Source organism: Octopus bimaculoides, chromosome 5, assembly GCF_046866305.1.
Source record: "Octopus bimaculoides isolate indiv1 chromosome 5, ASM4686630v1, whole genome shotgun sequence".
NCBI classification, from domain to species: domain Eukaryota; kingdom Metazoa; phylum Mollusca; class Cephalopoda; order Octopoda; family Octopodidae; genus Octopus; species Octopus bimaculoides.
Genome location: NC_142932.1, coordinates 13,888,768 through 13,910,296, shown reverse-complemented (window position 1 = coordinate 13,910,296; position 21,529 = coordinate 13,888,768). Strand labels below are relative to the sequence as shown.

General features: G+C 36.9%; 1 protein-coding gene across 1 annotated transcript in view; it reads right to left on the bottom strand.

Moving 5' to 3' along the window:
• Nucleotides 1-21,529, bottom strand: part of LOC106878623 (plexin-A2) — a 758,495-nt gene that overhangs the window by 132,098 nt on the left and 604,868 nt on the right. Inside the window, exons 9-10 of the mRNA XM_089351892.1 lie at nt 18,891-18,999; nt 8,406-8,510 (exon numbers count right to left, since the gene is read on the bottom strand). Coding sequence (XP_089208018.1) covers nt 8,406-8,510; nt 18,891-18,999 — 214 coding nt within the window. The remainder of the gene's footprint in view (nt 1-8,405; nt 8,511-18,890; nt 19,000-21,529) is intronic.

Here is a 21,529-nt window from a genome sequence, read left to right as displayed (position 1 = left end):
CAAAGTTGTGGAGGTGGGGGAGGGGGAGACGGATAGAGAGAGTTGGAGAATAATTCTATCGAAGAAAAAGATGCAGTATTTGTAGAATGGTGATTTGGAATGTTTTCTATGCCTTGTGATATATAATGGTATTCTGAGTTCGAACCATGCTTAGGATGATTTTTGCCTTTTTCATTCTTCTGGGGAGGTTAATAAATAAAGTAAACAGTCACATACTAAGATCAATAAAATTGACACTTCCTCTCTCCAAAAGGTTCTCGCTTTATGCTTGAATAAAATATCACTATTATTATCATTATTATTATTATCATTATTATTATTATTACTATTATTCAGGTGGTGAGCTGGCAGAATCATTAGCATGTCGGACAAAATGCTTAGCAGTATTTCACCCATCGCTACATTCCGAGTTCAAATTCCACTGAAGTTGACTTTACCTTTCATCTTTTAGGGGTTGATAAAATAAATACCAGCTGAAAACTGGGGTCAATGTAATTGATTCATTCCCTCCCCGCAATATTGTTGCCCTTGTGGCAAAATTTGAAATTACCATTATTATTATTATTATTATTATTATTATTATAATTATTATTATTATTAGTTCAAATTCTGCCCAAGTCAGCTTTGCCAGTTATTTTTTTGGGGCCGATAAAATAAGTATTAGTTGAGCACTGGGACTCTTAGTGACTGTCCTACCCACTCATAACCTAGCAGTCAAGCAAAAGAGACCAATAAAATATGTACCAGGCTTAAAAATTAAAGTACTAGGATTGATTCATTTGACTAAAATTCTTCAAGGCAAAGCCCCAGCATGGCCGCAGTCTGGAGACTGAAATGAGTAAATGATAAAAGCTACACAGACAAAAAAATATCCTGCTAACCCCCACCCTCCATAAAATCTCAAATTCTTTTATCTAAAAAAAAAAAAAAAAAAAAAAAAAAAATTAAATAATATACCCTACTATAATCACCACCCCTTTTAAGCTTCTGGCAGTAATGTAGAAGTTGAAGGTGAAGTCAGTTAAGAGAAGAATGAACATGATGGTGGCGGTGGTGGTGGTGGTGGTTGTGCAGATGTGTAAACAGATAAGGTGGGGCATTGTCAAATGTTTAGACAACTGATCATGTACTACATATGTTTTTTTATGCATTCTCCAAAATGCACATGCATGCATTCACTCTGATGCATGCATCTGCATGAATGTCCTCTCAAGCATGCTACTTAGCAATGCAATTATTACAATAATTACCGAGACAACTTTCTTTCTTCCACTGGCAGTTCTGCAGACATAACAGTGTCGTGGAGAAGATAGGGGTAGCATGACAAAGGTGGTGTTGATAGGATGTTGTAGTATGTAAAGGAGGGACTGTAGAAGGACAGGGAGGGGAGCATATACTGGCTAGAAAGGTTGACAGCTGAAGGTTTGGTGATGGTATTTTGTAAAGGAGTGATGGTGGTGAGTTTATTTGATAGGGATGTCAGTACTGGGGGGGCATGTATGTGGAGCGGGATTTTTTTCTATTTTTCTAAAATTGAAAATAACTTATAGAAGTTTCTTTTTAAATAAATAAAAATCATATCACCATTATCACCATCATCATCATCATAATCATCATTTAATGTTCACGTTTGATACTAGCATGGGCTGGATGGTTTGGTAAGATCCAATGGATCCAAGAACTGCATTGTGCTCCAGTGTCTACTTTGACATGGTTTCTACAATGGGAAGCCCTTCCTAATGATAAAACCTTTTACATTGTGTGCCATGTGCTTTTTTCCACACTAATGGCACTAATATATTCACTATGCAGCTTGCAAGTCTAGACACTCTGAGGGAGGGAGCTTAATGCTAAGAGACGAGAGGTTAAAGTACGAAAGAAAGGGCCACATGGCTATTCACATCTTAGATCCCAGAACACCTCTTAGCCATCCATAGTTCACATTACATACACCATATGGAGTCCTAAATTACTCCTTTCCCACATATCAATCATAGCTATTTCCCTCACTGCAACAAAGCCTCGTTTTCCTTTTTACTGACCAAAGATTTTTGTCTTCATGAAGTTTACTCTCAAGAGCATGTGGCCCTGTGGTTAGGGTGTTGCACTTGCAATCGTAAGATCATGGTTTCAATTTACAGACTGAGTGGTATGTTGTGCTCTTGAATTATATGTTTAAAATAATAGTGATAATGATGACAATAATAGTTGTAGTAGTAATAATAATAATAATCCTTTCTACTAAAGGCACAAGGCCAGAAATTTGTGGAGAGGGGACTAGTTGATTACATCGACCCCCAGCATTTCACTGGTACTTAATTTATTGATTCTAAAAGGATGAAAAGCAAAGTTGACCTCGGTGAAATTTGAGTTCAGAAAGTGAAGACAGCGGAAATACCGCTAAACATTTCACCTGGCATACTAACAATTCCATCAGCTAGCCGCTTTAGTAATAACAGTAGTAATAATAATAATAATAATAATAATAATAATAATAATAATAATAATAATAATAATGATGGTGATGATGGACTTTCCTATTGAAGATAATGTATGACTGACTGTTTGGCTTTTTGTCAAATGACCTGCACAAATGATTTGTTTATAACAGTGGTTCCCAACCTTTTCACTACGAAGGACCCCCGTTTGATTTAAATGAGTTTTCCCACAGATCCCCAGGATATTGAAAGGTCTGTCAGCTTAACATGTTCATGGACCCCCGACTACTACCTTTGCAGACCACCAGGGGTCCATGGACCACAAGCTGGGAACCACTGGTTTAGTGATCAAATATATGTGCCATACATGAGCTCACTCCCTCCATCAAATCAACGTCCCCTGAACAGGTGTATGGTGTACTATATATAGTCAGGTGTCAAAGAGATCACAGAGTAATGTGAGAAGCAGTGTTTTGCCCAAGAACACAACATACCACCTGGTCTAGGAATTGAAACCACGGTCTTGCAATCATGAGTGCAACACCTTAAATACTAGGCCATGTGTCCTCAATGATAAAAATAACAATAATAGCTAGTTGTAAATCTCAAGAAGAGACCAGGGTAGTAACTATACTAAAAAGTAAAGTCAATCACCATATAAAAGTGGCCGTTTCATGTTACTACTAGTTTAACCCCAGGCAAATTCTCCACTAGCTGGTTATCGGTGTGACTCTGCCCCCTTTATATACAATATATTGTTAGCAGGCGGGAGCAAACCCCAACCACTCTCAAGCAGGTAATCTGAAATTTTTTGGGTAGGGGACTAGTCGATCCCCAGTCTTTCACTGGTACTAAATTTACTGACCTTGAAAGGATGAAAGGCAAAGTTGACCTTGGTGGAATTTGAACTCAGAATGTAGCTGCGGACGAAATACCGCCAAGCATTTCGTCCAGCATGCTAATAGTTTTGCCAGCTCACTGCCTTAATAATAGTAATAATACTAATCATTAGTATTTTTTTTTAAATTTGTTTTTGTGTTTTATAATTTTGGCAGAATATACTGATGTAGTTGGTAGGGGGAGATAACTTCTTTCAGGATTTTTAATTTATAATTTTTTTTTTTCAATAAATAAATATTTTTCTCTTAATGAATTCTTGAATTAGAAATATATTATAATTCTTATAAAAAGACATTACAAATTAAATTAAAAGCATTATTGCATTCAATCTCTTCTCCATAATTGACATTCTTCTCACAGTGATGGGGGAAGGAAGTGAAAACAGGGTGTATCTCCCCACCCATGCCACACGCATGAAACCCAGAAGTAAAAACTCAGTGAAATGTCAAGAATCTTATAATAACACCATAAGGAAAATTTGCTTTAGAAATGAAACATGATGGCAAGGGTACACTCCAGAAAATAGCATTTTTCTTCCCCACTTTTTCTCTCTGTTTTCTTTTCTTTTTTTATTTTTTTGATAATCTTTTAATGATAACAAAATGATGATGGTGAATAAATTCTAACATTAGAGCCAATAATAATAATAATAATAATAATGATAATAGCAATAATAAAATAAATGTATAAAAAAACAAACTCCTTAAATGTTAATGGATAGTTGGAGGGTATTTCAAAATATTTTCTTTAGCTACGTTTTCTATTTATCATCCACTCCTCATTTGTTTCATTACACCTCAAATGCCATTCCTCTCTTTGCATGCACACACACACACACACACACACACACACACACACAGCCCTGCTACTTTTCTACAACTGGAAGTACATTTTTATAACTTTTGCCATGAAGGCCAACAGCACATTTCATGGTGATGACAATGATGATGTTGATGATGATGATGATGATGATGCTTTTTAAACACTCCTTTATTTATTTATTCATTTGAATTTTAACAATTCCCTTTTGGCAGCAGTGGTGGGAGCAGAAGACACAATGTCTGCCACCAACCAACCAACCAACCAACTTAAAAAAAAAAAAAGCAACAGAAAACACCCTTACCCACTTTTATTCATTTATCGACAATACTGCAATCCCAATATGGCAGTGGTGGCAATCAGGGTGTCATCCCTTTTAACACCACTCTTATTTTATGTATTAATTTTAATAACCTCGCTCTATGCTGGTTAGGGTGGGGCTTGAAATTGTTGACAGAACAAGAGTGGAGTGCATCCTTTTTTTTCTCACACTTTTCTTTTTCTGTATGTATTTGTGTGTGTGTGCATACATGTGCATGTGTGCACATATAAGGTGTAGTTGTAAGGATGGTTTACATGGTAAGAAGTTTGCTTCCAAACCACATGGTTCTGAGTTCAGTCTCACCTCAGGCAAGTGTCTCCTGCTATAGCAACCAAGACCTTGAGACTGGATTTGGTAGATGGAAACTGAAAGAAGCCCATCATATGGACGTGTGTGTACATAAGCATGTGCATGTGTGTGTCCTTCTCTTCCTCTTTTTAATTTTAGAGTAAATTTTGACCATTTGACCAGTCACCTACTTTGTACCAGGTCGTAAAGGAAAGCATCCGGTCTTAACCATCCTTTAAATCTTAAGGTCTTGCAGATATTTATAGTTGCAGATATCATGATAATTTGTAGCGTATGAATTTAAGATTTGCATTCTCTCCCCACGATCCCAAGTTCAGCCATACTTTGCACCAGATGTATCCTGATTCTCCAATAATAATAGGTACGAAGCTGACGGTGTACCTTCAGTACTGGATTTGAAAACTCCGTCTGTTCATCCAGACAAATGAACTAACGAACAAATGTATGTATGTATGTATGCATGCTTGCATGCATTTGTGTATGTGTTTGTGTTTCCTTGTCTTGACATTGCATGATAGTTGTAAATGGTTGTCACTGTGATGCAAACAGTGTCATTTACTTCCATTATTCTGCAAGAATATGTTTGACCATGGGGAAATATTACCTTGCTTGGAAACAGATGAGGGCTGGCAACAAGAAGGGTATCCAGCCATTGCAAATTACCTCAGTAAACTGCATCTGACCCACATAGGTATGGATATGTTGTTGATGATCATGACAATATATGTGTGTGGTTAGGGCAGCAGACTCGCGGTCAGTGGATTGCGGTTTCGATTCCCAGAGTGGGCGTTGTGAGTGTTTATTGAGCGCAAACACCTAAGCTGCACAAGGCTCCGGCAGGGGGTGGTAGCGACCCCTGTTGTACAAAAAAGAAGGCGGCTCGCCGCTGGCAGAAACGTTAGCACGCCAGGTGAAATGCTTAGCGGTATTTCACCTGGCATGCTAACGTTTCTGCCAGCTCGCCGCTTTCTTTTTTATACAACAGGGGTCGCTACCACCCCCTGCCGGAGCCTTGTGCAGCTTAGGTGTTTTCGCTCAATAAACACTCGTCTGCTGCTACGTTCTGAGTTCAAATTGCCTTTCATCCTTTCGGGGTTGATAAATTAAGTACCATTTACGCACTGGGGTCAATATCATCGACTTAATCCGTTTGTCTGTCCTTGTTTGTCCCCTTTGTGTGCAGCCCCTTGTGGGTAGTAAAGAAATAACACATGAATAGGCCTTTGTATTTGTCCTCCACTACCACTTGGCAACTGGTGTTGGTTTGTCTATGTTCCTGTAGCTTAGTGATTTGGTAAAAGAGACCAACTGAATTGTGATGCAATGGTGGTGGGGGGAATGACAAAAGACACATGTATGCGAATGTGTGTGTGTTCCAGATGGTGGCATGGAGTTATAGCAGAAGTCACTCAAGATGCTATGCTGTGGGATTGAATTTGAAACCACATGGCTGCAAAACCAGCTTCTTAACTACACAACCATTCCTGTGTCTATGGTGAAAAAGTTCTCAAAGACTAGTGATGGTGAAGGGGTTGGAGAGAATGGAAAAGTAGTGAGTGATGTTGACTTTGATGGTAAATTGGCTAGAAATATTACAGATGAGAGGTGAGGGTGGAAGTGGTGGTGAAGGGGTTAATGACAAAACCATGGGTAATGTGGAGTAAATGGAGGTGAATGGGTGGATGAGTGGGTATGTGTAGTGTTACTGAGTAAAGGAAGTGGCTGCAGTAGGGTAGCAGGGTAGAAAGGAGTGAGAAGAAAATACCTTAAACTGCACAAATCGACCCCTTCTTGGAAAATGGAAGGAGAAAAAAGAAAGAAAGAAAGAAAGGAAAGGGAAGAGGGAGGCGAGGAGGTAGAAGGGAAGAAACTACAGTAACAAGAACAACAACAAGATGAAGAAGAGCAATATTAAGTTGAAGATGATGATGATGATATATTAGATGATTTTGATTGATACCCTTCGGGGTAGACAACAGTGAAGACCTGAGAGATACAGAGCACGTGTGTGTGTGTGTGTGTGTGTTAGGAGGCTGTATGCCTGCTTAGTCAAAGGGGTAGGGGAAAAAAAAGAAAAAGTAAAGGAGAAAAAAAAAACCTTGTTGAGAATAATTTAATATTTAGAATTGGAATAGTAAAATAATTTAAATTCCTGGTTTGGTGATTTAAGAGAGGGTTTCCTTTAAAATACTTAAACGTTTTTTTGGAAAGCAATGGTACTGGGCAGAATAATGAGACAACTGGGTGCAGCTGTTTCACTGCCAGTGATTTGGCATATCCGACTATCTCTGTTCTCTTTAAATTGCTCTATGTAATTCCTTCACTTTCTGAATGAATAATATAGTCATTTAAAGTACACCTCTACCAACTTTCCTTTTATTTCAACAATTTCACAAAGGTTTTATTCCATACATGAGTCTTTGTAGAGGTCAACTGACTTATAATCCTTCAATTAACTTAAAATCTTTCTTAAATTAACGTAAAATTTACTTAAAATCTTAAATTAACTTAAAATCCTTCTTAAATTTATTACCTTATAGATAGTAGGTCACATTGGAAAACATAGTCTAAGATAAGCATTGTCTAAAAAAAGAAGAGGACTGGCTGGCTCTGACTAGAATTATTTAACCAGTACCATCTTAAGGAATGGTCACATGGGGTAGTTGCCCAGGAGCCTCATAGGTCTAAAGCTGAAATTCTGATCTATGTAAGTTGTGGCTCGATGTTGATTAAAATTTACTATAGGGCCCTGTGTAGTGATTTGCTTGGGGCCTATAATGCTGCAAAGATGACCCTGATTTTGATCATTTGTCTGCAAAATTAAAAACGATCGGGAACTAAGCAATAACAAGGTGATAACATGTTGCCTAACCTGTTTCCAGACCACATTGTACCAGCAACACTCAGCCCAGAGATAGTGATCTCAAATTCCTCTGAACAGGTGATCATGTGGAAAATAATTGTGCCTTAGGAAGGATATATGGAAGAAACTCCTAAGAAGCGGCTTACCAAATACCAAAAGCTTGTAGAGCAGTGTAGAAACCATGGCTGGCAAGTGCACTGCAAAGCTTTCGAAGTAGGAAGCTGGGGTTTTATGGGGGCATTCATTCTGCAAAGATCTGACTGATCATGGTGCAACAAAAAGGAGAACCATAAACTCAATTACTGAATCTGCAGGGAAGGCCACTAGGTGGCTTTGGATAAAGTGGGTAGGCCAGTAGTTTACTGCTACTGGGATGGAAGCTGGGACTTAACCCTAGATGGATCGACTGGGTTGGAAAGGTCTAATGTTGAAAGACTTAAAACCCCCAGAGAACTCTGAAGTACCACTGATGAGGCATCCTAGAGAATCAATAAGATGCATCTTGTAGCTTCTGTAGAAATCCCAAGCCATGTATGTATCACTTGCAATATTTTCTTCCTCCTCGTCTCATTGGGAAAGAATCAAAGATACACTAGTTTTAAATTAGAAAGCTTAATTAACTTCAGTCAATGGAAGAGAGTTTAAGAAAGGTGATGTGCTTAGCCATCACATCTCAGATTAATGAAATCACATGCACGCAGAGAAATTCAAATATATATTAATTAAGAGAGACAAAATAATCTCGATTACTTACTTTTAAGTTCATTGCCTTCAAGGAAACGCTTTTTTCAGTGCCAGAGGCAACAGGTATGACAGCCGAATCATATTCAATCCGTGGACATAATTTTGATCCGGTATACTGCCAATAGAAATTGGGAAAAAAAGTTATATATATATATCCACACACACATAAAATTAATTTCACAACTGAATAGCGTCAATCTTTTTAACCAATAACTAGCAGCAAATACAGTACACATGCACACACACACACACACACACATAGTCTGACATATAATAAAAAAAAAGGTCTCTGCAATTTATTTCTTTTACACTGAATGCAAAAAAAAAAAAAGACTAGTCGTTTTTGTACTAAAACTACTGCAATAATAATAATAATAATAATAATAATGATAATAATAATGAAAGAATGGTGGGGATAAGAACTTGTCTGTGTGTGTGTGTGTGTGTGTGTGTATATATATATACACACACATATATATATGTATGTGTGTGTGTGTATATATATATATATATATATATATATATTATTATTATTATTATATATATATATATATGTGTGTGTGTGTGTGTGTGTGTGTGTGTGTGTGTATATATGGAAATAATTAGTGATGGAAGAAAAAGCTAGGAGACACAAGGAGGAAGCAAGAGAACACTTGTTAGACAGAAAGATGGTAGAAGACAAGATTGAAGAAGAAGCAAGAACAACAACAACAAGCATAAAAATCATAAAAAAGAAAAATATATGAATGTATAAAAGAAAGGCAAAAAATGTAGGACAAGAACTAGAAATAAAGAGAGAAAGAAAAAAAAGAAAAATATAAATATAACAAAAAAAAAATGATGGCTGTGACAGAAGTGATGAGACAGAGAGCTTTCAAGTGTGAAAGACCGCTTGAAATAATGAAAGAATGAAAGAAATTTTGCTGACATATACTTCCTGCCATCAGTGGAATCAACAGTCACAGACAGTGAACAATGGTAATAATCAAAGAGGAGAAAGAACAGTAGTAGAGAATATAACCACTTAGGAGCCCAACTAAAAAAAACGTGGGTTGGAGGATATTCAGGTGAGATGAAATTGAATGGAGAGAGACATTTTCATTCATCTTGTAGATTCTTCAAATTAAAAATTTTTTGAAAGATAAAAAAAATAATTGCTAATTTGAAGGTAACACACAGCCCAAGATATAGAGGAGATGGGGGTTAGGGTTAGAGGATATTCAAGGTGAGATGAAGTTGATGGAGAGAAAATGTTTGCTCATTTTGTTCTTTTTCTTCTTTCAATCAAGAGACCATGGCCATACTGGAGCACCGCCGCCTTGAGTTTTTAGTCAAATGAATTAACCCCCAGTACATTTTCCTTTTAAACCTGGTACTTATTGTATCAGCCTCTTTAGCCAAACTGCTAAATTATGGGGATGTAAACACACCAACACCTGTTGTCAACCAACGGTTGGAGACAAATACTGAACTCAAAGATATGCCCACTCACGCAACAAGTTTCTTCAGTTTCCATCTACCAAATCCACTCACAAGGTTTTGGTCAGCCTGAGACTATATAAGTAGAAGACACTTGCCCAAGGTGCCATGCAGTGAGATTGAATCTGGAACCATGTGGTTGGGAAACAAGTTTCTTACCACATAGCCAGACACCGGTACCTATATCCATGCCAGTAGATTATTCAAATTAAAGAATATTTGAAAGAGACAAAAAAAAAATAATAATAATAATTTGACAACCAGTGATACAAAGGAAGAATTTTCAGGCAAGTTATCTACTCCATCCGTGTTCGCCACACATTCTCCTCCCCCCTATCTTGCACTCTCCTTTCAAACTCTTGTGAGCCTCTTGCCCACTCTGTCAAATCCTCTCAACCTTTCCACTCTAGGCGCAAGGCCTAAAATTTTTGGGAGATGGGGGCAGTCGATTAGATCAACACCAGTATGCAACTGGTACTTAATTTATCGACCCTGAAAGAATGAAAGGCAAAGTTGACCTTGGCGGAATTTGAACTCATAATGTAGCACCAGGCAAAATACTGCTTAGCAAATCCTCTCAACCATTTCACTTATATTCCTCTCTCTGTACCTTAAGGGTCATCCCATCTAATACATGTTCACTGCTAGGTTCTCTCATCTTTCTCTTTTCTGACTGGAGTACCTATGTATCTCCACTGCAGCAAGATACTTGTTCTATACTGCCTCTCATCACTTGTCACAAAGCCACCTTGTTCTATGCTACTCCTCCTCCCTTTCAGTTGAGGGGGTCATGCCTTGCAAGTTACTTGGAGACCTCACTAGGGCTGGTGCCATGTAAAAAAGCCCCAGTACACTCTGTAAAAAGGTTGGTGTTAGAAAAGTTGCCCAGCCATAGACACCATGCCAAAGCAGACAGTAGAGCTTGGCATAGTTCCCCCGATTTTTGCTGTTCCTGTCAGACTGGCCAACCCATACCAGCACGGAAAACAGACGTTAAATGGTGGTGAAGATGATGATGACGAAGTGGATGGAGAGATTATATTTGTTTATCATTGTAGATTCAAATTTAAAATGTTTTGAAAAAAATGAAAAAAATCCTAATTTAATGAACAGACAAAAGGTATTGAACTGGCAGAATCATTAGTGTCAGGCAAAAAATGCTGAAAGGCATTACATTCTGAGTTCAAATTCTGCCAAGGTTGACTTTGTCTTTCATCCTTTCAGAGTCAATAAAATAAGTACTAGTTGAGCACTGGAGTCAATGTAATCAACTTACCCCCTCCCCCAAAATTGCTGGCCTTGCACTAAAATTTGAAATCAATTTAATGAACAAACAACCCATAATATAGAAGGGCTTGTGGGTTAGAGGATACTCAAGGAGAGCTGATGTTGGTCTTTTACCTTTTACTTGTTTCACTCACTGGACCATGGCCACATTAGGGCATCACCTTAAAGGCTTTTTAGCTGAAAAAACTGACCTCAATGTCTCTTTTTACCAAACTGCTAGATTACAGTGATGTAAACAAACCAACACTCGTGAAGCAGTGATGGAGTGATAGAGACACAGAGACACACAAACATTGACTGCAGTCACACACACACATGCACACATATACAATGAGCTTCAATACAGTTTCCATCTATCAATTTCACTAAAGTTATAGAAGAAGACACTTGCTAAGGTGCTGCACAGTGGGACAGAACCCAAAACCCTGTAGTTGTAAACAAGCTTCTCAGACACACAGCTATGCGTAGGAGAGAAATTCTCATACATCTTGTAGCTGATTCAAATCAAAATATTTTTGAAAGAGAAAAGAAAAATGCTAATTTGGAAGTAATGGATGGATAACCCATGATATAGAGGAGGGGTTGCAAATGGCAGTATGTTTTTATAATTGCTTTCTTGTTTCTTAAATTAAGAGATGTTTGGTGAGAAAAAAGTCTAACAGAACAGCTTTTTAAAATGAAAACGCACACACAAAAAAAAAAAAAACAACATTTGTCTAGAATTCACCTGCTGTTTTACTCCAAATGTGTGTATTTGCTGGTTTTAACGAATGGAATGGAAGAAAAAGTTCAACAAGAGAAGGAAAAGCCAGTGTGTTGTGGGGAGGGTGTTTGAGGGGGAATGGTATTTAGTTTTGAAGCTCAGAGGAAGTGGAACCAGTGAAGATGTTGTAGAAGACAGAAAAAGCATAAGATTCAGCATATTACTGAGTGAAAGTTTGCCGATCGATCAAACGATCTGATTTTTGACTGATTAGCAAACAACCACTTGCCAACAGAGAGAGATAGCTGTGTGATTAACATTTAAAAAGAAGCACTGAGCATTTCAGCATATGTGTGTATGTACATTATCTATCTATCTATCTATCTATCTATATATATATATATATCTATATATATATATCATTACCAACATTTAATGTCCGTTGCCCATGCTGGCATGGGTTGCACGGTTTGACCAGGGCTGGTACGCTGAGGGGCTGCACAAGACTCCAGTCTGATTTGGCATGGTTATCATGGCTGGATGCCCTTCCTAATGCCAACCACTCCGAGAGTGTAATGGGCGCTTTTACATGCCACTGGCATGAATGCCAGTTGCATGATACCAGTATCTGCTGTAACTATGACTTCATTTGGCTTGATGGGTCCAACATGATATATTGATGCTCCAGCATGGCATATTACCAAAAGGTCTCGGTTATTTGTCATTGCTTACAATGGTGGGATTTGAACTCAGAACATAAAGAGCTGGAGGAAATGTCAGTAAGCATTCTGTCCAGGACAGTGATGATTCTATCAGCTTGGTGCTACTGTTGCTGCTGCTGCTGATCATATTGACCCCCAGTATTCAGCTGGTACTTATTTTGTCAACCCCAGAAAGATGAAAGGTAAAGTCGACTTCAGTGGGATTTGAACTCAGAACATAAAGACAGGCAAAATGCCGCTAAGCATTTCGACCGATAATTGAAAGAAAGATTAAGAGACGAAACAAGAATAAAAATGAGTATAAAATACAGAGAGAAAGAGAGGGAGGAGAGAGAGAGAGTGAGAGTGGCCACGTAGTAATGTTTGTGGGTGGGAGGAAATGAATTTTTTTTTTTTTTTTTAAGAAGATTTAGAAAACTTAAAAACTTGGATTAGGTTACTTGAACTGAAGGATTAAGATTTTGTGAGAAAGTACTATTTAATTAAGATAAGGACATCGCACATACACACAGTAAAAAAAAAAGAAGGAAGGAAGGAAGGAAGAAGAGGAAATACTAATTATATCTTGTAATAGTCTTAATGGCACCAAAGTTCTAGAGTAGAATAATAGTGCTAACTGACCTTAGAAGTAAGCGTGGATGGAAGACAGGGTAGATTGTGAAATGCGTTGCAGTAATAATAGTGTGTAAGCTGGGCTGTCTTGTTTCCTACACTTCTAAACCACATTTTATTTTTAATCCTTTAGAATAATGGTTTTCTTTTGTGTATGCCCTACCCTTAAAGCCATTCTAAGTAGATTCTACATCCCTTCAATTTTAATGCAAAACTTTATCAATCCACAAGCAATGCATTATTGGTTTGGTTAAAACCAGCAAGTCTTTAATTAATACAATGCCTAAGTCATTTAGAAATAGCAACCAAATCTGTTTCACATCATATTCTACCATGTTAAAAAACAAAGGATATCATTAATAATAATAATCATCATCATTGGTTTTAACATCTACTTTCCCATGCTTGTATAGATCAGATGGTATTTGTTGAGGAGGATTTTCTATGGAAGAATACCTTTCCTGTCACCAACCCTCAACTGTTTCCAAGCAAGATAATATCTCTTTATACCACAGAATGCAGGAAACTGGTCTTGTTAGCCTATGGCTCAGGAAGGATTTTTGATCCTATTTCTTTTACCAGGTTTTGCTAGTTCATTCTTTCTTTCTAGGCTGTTGCACTCACAATCACTTGGTTGTGGGTTCAATTCCCTGACAGGGCAGTGCATTGTGTTCTTGAGCAAAACACTTAATTTCACATTGCCCCAGCCCCCCTTTAATCAGTGAAGGGATTATTGGCCTGCTTGCCCAGACAGTGGGGTGACATAATTTAAAGGTTAAAACAATGCAAAAGCGCATTGTGACCAGCGATGTGTAACAACATCTGATAGCCTGGTTGGTCATGTGATATATATGTAGATCTGGCACAAGATCACCTTTGCAATGCCCTCTCCCCTCTTAAAGGATCTTTGTCTTGCAAGTTACTTGGTGACCCTTCCAGTGCTGGTGTCACATAAAAAAAAACATCCAGGCAACACTATTAAGTGGTTGATGTTAGGAAGGGCATCCAACTGTAAAAACCATGCCAAAATTGACTTCACCTTTGTTCATATGGCATATAAAAAGCACTCAGTCCACTCTGTAGGGTGGTTGGTATAAGGAAGGGCATCCAACTGTAAAAACTAGGCCAAAACAGACACAGAAGTCTAGGGCAGTTTTCTGCTTGTCAAACTGTCCAACCTATGCCAGCATGGAAAGCGGACATTAAATGATGATGATGTTATATATATACGAAAAAAAACAACAACAGACGAGGACAGGTGGTGTAAACAACAAAAGGATGTATTAGTATGACACTCGGGAATACGGAAAGTCTTTAACGTTTCTAGCTACGCTCTTCAACAGAAAGAATACAGATCGTTGACCAAACACCATTCAATTTTTTTTCTCCGTGTTTTTCTCCATATTCTTTCTGTTGAAGAGCGTAGCTCGAAACGTTAAAGACTTTCCGTATTCCCGAGCGTCATACTAATACATCCTTTTGTTGTTTACACCACCTGTCCTCGTCTGTTGTTGTTTTTTTTCGTACATTCTCCCACATATAATACATGCTCACGTGGTCGCACCAGCTAATCCTGTCTCCACTCATCAAACACAAACTTCTGGATTCTACCTTCTTTCATTCTGGATTTACTCTTTCTGGACTGTTTTATTCTGAACTCTACACCCTCCGGCTGCACCTCTCCTACCCACGGATTACACTGGACCCATCTTCATGTTATATATATATATATATATATATATATATATATATATATTTATAGGAATAGTGAATAGATAGGAATAAAGTATCCAGGTGGGTACTGTTTGAGCACTCAGTTATAACCCAAATTGTAGCCAACCACAACAAACTGTAAGGAACACTTAGGATTATTTGAGGTAGGAAACAATCTCAATGTATTTCATTCAAAGAGTAAACCCTGGGTTTTCTTCACTGGATTATGAATAGTTTACCAAGTGTTTATCCAAGACAGTTACAATGAATACTGAGATTAATACGCCGCCTGCATTTTTTGTTTTATTTCCGCAGTCAAATATGCAGCACATTTAAATCAAATGTGTTGTATAATTGATTATGGAAATAAAAAATATGCAGATGTATTACACTCAATATTTATTGTAATTATCTTATAGCTATATATTCGGCTTTGCCTGGGAGTGGTATGTCTTTCAATGACTCACCAATATAGGAAAATCCCTTTCAGCACTCAATCAAATATGTTTAAATATACCAAGTGTATAATTCAGAATAGAGCCAAAATCTTAGGTCCTGGTAGGGTATTTACAGAGAAGCACTGGACCTGAATACTGGGTTATCAACACTGCTGGGTTCCAGATCAATGCTGGAATTCTTCAAGTGTAGAAAATCCTGGTTTCATGACAGTCACACAGTAATGTGGGTCTGACAAAGAGTAAATTATAATCCAAATAAGAAGAAGACAAAGAAATTCTTTAATACATCGTTAATGATTCAAAGATGTGTTAAGTAATTTCTTTATCTTCTTGTTATTTGTATATCCTCCTCCTGACAGTAAATCAAAATTCTGTAAATGCTTAATATTCAATTTTATTTATTCCTTCCGGTTATGAATATTTAATAATTGAATGCTGTGAGTTAAAATCACTGTTTCGTTTTTTTATTTTTTTCAAAATTTGTATATTTATTACAGAAGTCTCAAATAAAATAATTGTTTGTTTTAATCTTGGAATTAAATGGTTTTGATTTACTGTCAGGTGACTTTTGGCCAACCCTGTATATATAGTTCATAGATGAAATCCAGATATTCTCCATATAGAATACACTTAGTAGTGCTCAAGAGCTTTAAACTTGAGCGGGTATAGAAGTAAATGTAGAAAAAAGCAAGTTAGACAGATCAATATATAAAGTATATCAAATACAGGAAATACAAAAAATGTATAAAAAATACAGAAAATACACATAAAATACAGATGATATAGAAAATTAATGGGGCTGAGGAAAAGTATTATAAATCCAATAATACTTTTCTTCAACCCCTTTACTTCTCTATATCCTCTGTATTTATGTAAGTTGGGCCTTTTTATATATAGACAGATATACATTTTTTGCATCTCATGTATTTAATATACTGATATATTGATCTGTCTAGCTTGCTTATTCCAACATTTACTTCTCTCTTTTTCTCTACATTATATATATATATGTATATATATATATATGTATATATATATATATGTATATATATATATATATATATATATATAGGGAGAGAGAGATACACACACACACACACAAAAGGGAGCTGAAAAGTTCCTGGCTTTGAGCAAAAGAAAATACAGGAGGATCAGTTAATTATGATTTTATTGAACATTTTCCCCTCTTAGATTCACTCAATGCTGTGGTCCTTCAGTTTTTCTAAGCCCTACAAAAGAACTCAAAAGGGCTTCCAATCAGGCCTTTTGCGATACACTTAAAGCCAGGAACTTTTCAGCACTCCCTTGTGTGTGTGTGTGTGTGTATAAGTGCAGGTGAGGCAGTGTGGGTAACAAGTTTGCTTCCTAACCATGTGGTTTCCGTTTCCATTAAATTTGCCTGTCCCCTAAAAATACTTACATGATTCAATTAGACTTGCCAATCCCTTGAAAACTATTAGCATTGATTCTAGAAATTTTCCATTCCCCTAAAAATACTGATTTTATATCAATATTCAAAGCAGAAGAGTAAATCAATGAATTTATTGTTATGTCATTATCCAGTTATGTCATTATCCATGTTTTTACATCTTAATTAACAGAGGATTGTGGGATATAATTCATTTCTCAGCAAGTGATTAGAAACATCACTGAGTGGTGTGTGTGTGTGTAATTGTATGAGATGAGTACATGCTCATATCTATATCTACCTACCTACCTACCTATCTATCCATCATCTCTTTCTCTCTCCTATATATGTGTATATGTGTGTTTGCGTGTGTGGGTATCTCAGTATCTATCTATCTATCTATCTATCTATCTATCTATCTATCTATCTATCTACACACACATATATATGGATATCAGCATATTTTTAAGTGTTTGTGTGTGTGTGTATTTATATATACACATAGCTACACATACATACCTGTGTGTGTATGTATAAATATATGTGGGTGCATGCATGTGTGTGTGTGTGTAAATATATGTGGGTGCATGTGTGTGTGTGTGTGTGTGTGTATACATGAGCTAGTATGCTCAGAAAGTCATTGCAAAAGAGTGTACACATGCATAAAGAAATATAAACACACATACATACACATGTAAAAAAACCCCAAAGAAATTAAGATACAAAAGCAAAGAAAAAGATAATAGAATGAAATGACAAAGGAAGAAAAAAGTGATGAAAACAAAAGGAAAGAAAAGAGTGAAAGAGTTTATAGAATGAGACAGGAACTTTTTCTGAAAGGAAAATTTTGGTGAATTGTGGCAATTAGAGAAATTTTATAGTTTAATATGGAGTGTGTGTGTGTGTGTGTGGAGGGGGTGAGTGGGATGGTAAAGTGGGATTTTTGAGAGGGGAGGTGACACACTACATGAGTAGGAGTAGTAGAAGCGGTGGTGGTGGTGAAGAAAAGGAGAGAGGTAACAGGGAAGAAAAAAGGATACAGAAAAGAGATGAAGATTGAAAATGTGAGAAGAGAAGTTGAGAAAGCTGGGAAGATAAGAAGAAATATGAGAGAGAGAGAGAGAGAGAGAGAAAGAGAGAAAGGAAGATAGACAGGAGAGTGACAAGGGGAGACACAGAGAGGAGTTAGAATGAGTGTAGAAAGTACCATCTCTGTTCACAGGTTAAACAAGAAGGAGCAAGGTTCAATTCTAACACCTGGCAACAAAGCTTAAAGGGGTTCTGTCCAGTTGAGAGATATCTTTTTGGTTCATCATCATCATCATCGTTTAACGTCCGCTTTCCATGCTAGCATGGGTTGGACGATTTGACTGAGGACTGGTGAAACCGGATGGCAACACCAGGCTCCAATCTAAATTCGGTAGAGTTTCTACAGCTGGATGCCCTTCCTAACGCCAACCACGAAATATAGAGAAATAGTATAATATAAAAAATGTAGTAGTTGTAACAGTAGCAATGGTGGTGACATAGTAGTAGTAGTAGTAGCAGCAGCAGCAATAGTAGTTGTAGTAGCAAAACAACCAATGATGATGTAGTTAAAAGGATACCCTCTTTGTAGTAATATTCTTAAAATTACAAAATTAGCCACACTAATGACAGTATCAGTAAATAATAATATTGCTTAATATGGAAACACACACACACACACAAATTACATGATCATCTTTATTGTTTAATGTGTGTCTCCCATGCTGGCATGGGTTGGAGGCTTTGACAGAAGCTGGCAAACCAGATGACTGCACCAAACTCTACTGTGTTCTTTGCCATAACTTCCATGGCTGGATGCTCTTCCTAACACCAGCCAGTTTATAGAGTACATTAGGTACTTTTTTTACATGGCACCAACACCAGTGAGGTCACCAAGTAACTTGCAAGGCAAGACCCCCTCAACTAAGTGGGGAGTAGTACTGAGTGGAGTGGCTTTGTGCCAAGTGTTGAAAAGGTAGAATATGAAAGAGGGACAGAAACAGGAAATTTGCTGAAGATCTCTAGCTACCTCTGTCAGAAAAGAGAGGAGAGACAAAAAATGCACAAAATAATAAAATGTACTTACAGCATTTCCAAGAACAATGTCTGAACTGTTTTTCGTCTTGTTTGTGGTGCATAAATGTTCTTTGATGCACCAATTACAAGGAAACTTGCTCTGGATACAATGCATGCAACTGAAACGAAAAAGGAGACTTATGTAGAACAATATTTCATAATATGGAAAAATAGAATACCCTGTATTCAAGGTAGCCATAATTAATTTTTTTTGCTTCTTTTTTTTTTTAGGGAGGGTGTATAACAAGTTTACACAAACAAAACAGAGTAATAATTGTTCAAAAGTGAGATCAGTTCTGGTGCTGTTCTGTTATCTCTGCCAACACCACAATCTAATATCAAATCTGAGACAGGGGACCCCAAACTTTTCGTATCATTGATCCCTTTCTGTGGAACCATTGATAACTAATTGACACCCCGTTATGTAAATTTCTGTAAGAAAATTAAGAAGTATAACAAAAAATTCCTTGACTTAAGAGTAATTATTCCTCAATTTATAGGCGCAGGAGTGGCTGTGTGGTAAGTAGCTTGCATACCAATCACATGGTTCCGGGTTCAGGCCCACTGCGTGGCACTTTGGGTAAGTGTCTTCTACTATACTCTCGGGTCGACCAAAGCCTTGTGAGTGGATTTGGTAGATGGAATCTGAAAGAAGCTTGTCGTATATATGTATATGTATATATATATGTGTGTTTGTGTGTCTGTGTTTGTCCCCGCAACATCGCTTGACAACCGATGGTGGTGTGTTTACGTTCCCGTAATCTAGCGGTTCGGCAAAAGAGACCGATAGAATAAGTACTAGGCTTCCAAAGAATAAGTCCTGGGGTCGATTTGCTCGACTAAAAGGTGGTGCTCCAGCATGGCCAAGTAAAAGAGTAATTCTTTTGTATTCATTACTGCATTTTAATATGAAATACTTTAAGAAACTTAATGAAAATACTTAACAGAATTGATAAAGAATAATAAAAATTCATTTATATTATATTCATATTGTTGAAATATATAATATTTATTGACCCCTGGATAACCATATAAACATGGCCTCTCCCTACCCAGCAGTCAATACTAACCTTTTTGCTGACCCTTGAACAAGGATCAACTTTAGGTTCAATCCCTCTGGCAGTAAATAAAGTAAGATGAACAGCAACAGCCTATTAGGTCTGAGTTATTGGACAATATAGCAACTTTACAACAACTGGCTTTGTACCTAATTAACCCCTTTGTTACTATATTTCTGTTGAAATACACTGTCTTTGTTTCAAATAATTCTTTGAAAGAATGAGAATATCTTTGTCATTAGTAATCTCTACATAATAATCGCCTATATAAATGTTGGTTGGTTGGTAGGTTGGAAGAATTCTCCAGATGAATTTACATCACAAAGAGAAAAGGGGAGAAAGAGTAAAAACGAGATACAGGATAAGTGCATACACTAGGCTCGATGAAAGAGGGAAAGGCATAACTCCAGTTTGATGTCATACTACCTATTTTGATTCTTATAACTTTCAAAACATCACACATTTTTTTGAAATGAAATTATGCTAAGATAGATTTTCAACAGAGTAGATTGCATATGTTGATAAAATTTACAAAACTTGTCTCCCATATTTATTGCAATTATACAAACGAGAAATTTGTTTTATTTAATTTTAAGTAATAAATATTTTTCTTTTGAAAATTAGTATTCATTTCATCAATTTGCATAAGCATCCAGAAATTTAATAAAAGTTAAATAATAATTATTGTATGTCATATTTCTTGATATTACCCAAGATGGAAAAGCATACTTCTTAAGTTACCATTTATATGATAGGTAACACTCTAATTAGTAAAATAATTTTGTCATCACTGAGCAAGTTTGGAACATAAATTAACCAGAAATATTGGTGGAATGTCTTAATTTGAATCACTTTAAAACAAGACGTTTGTATCACAATATCAGGAATGCTCTCAGATGAGTGGCTAGCAAAAAAAAAAAAAAAAAAAAAAAAAGGTCTAGTTGGTACCATGATCAAGGAAGATGGAAGCAGGAGCAACACAGTGAATCAGATCTCTCTCTCACTCTCATACATACACACACACACACGAGGGGGTGTTGAAAAGTTCTTGGTTTTGGGCAAGAGAAAATACAGGAGTATCAGTTAATTATCATTTTATTCAACATATTCCCCTCTCAGATTCACACACTTATTGCAGCAGTCCTTCAGTTTTTCTAAGCCTTGTAAAAGAACTCAGAAGGTTGGGCCTCCAGCCAAGCCTTTCACAAAACCCTTAAATCCAGATTTCCAGCACTTCCTTGTGTACATATATACGTACATACATATAAAATGATATTGTTTTGATAACAAATAAAAATAACTACTATGGCTTTGTATAAATTCATATTTATGTAGGCACAGGTAAGGCTGTGTGGTTAAGAAGCTTGCTTTGCAGTCATGTGGTTTCAGGTTCAGTCCCACAGTGCAACACCTTGGGCAAATGACTTCTACTGCAACCCTGGACCAACCAATGCTTTATGAATGAATTTCATAAGTGGATACCATGTGGAAGCCTGTTCTGTGTGTGCTTGTGTGTGTGCTCGCATGCATGCCTGTCTGTTTGTCCACCACCATTGCTTAACAACTGGCGTTGGTTTATTTACATCCCCAT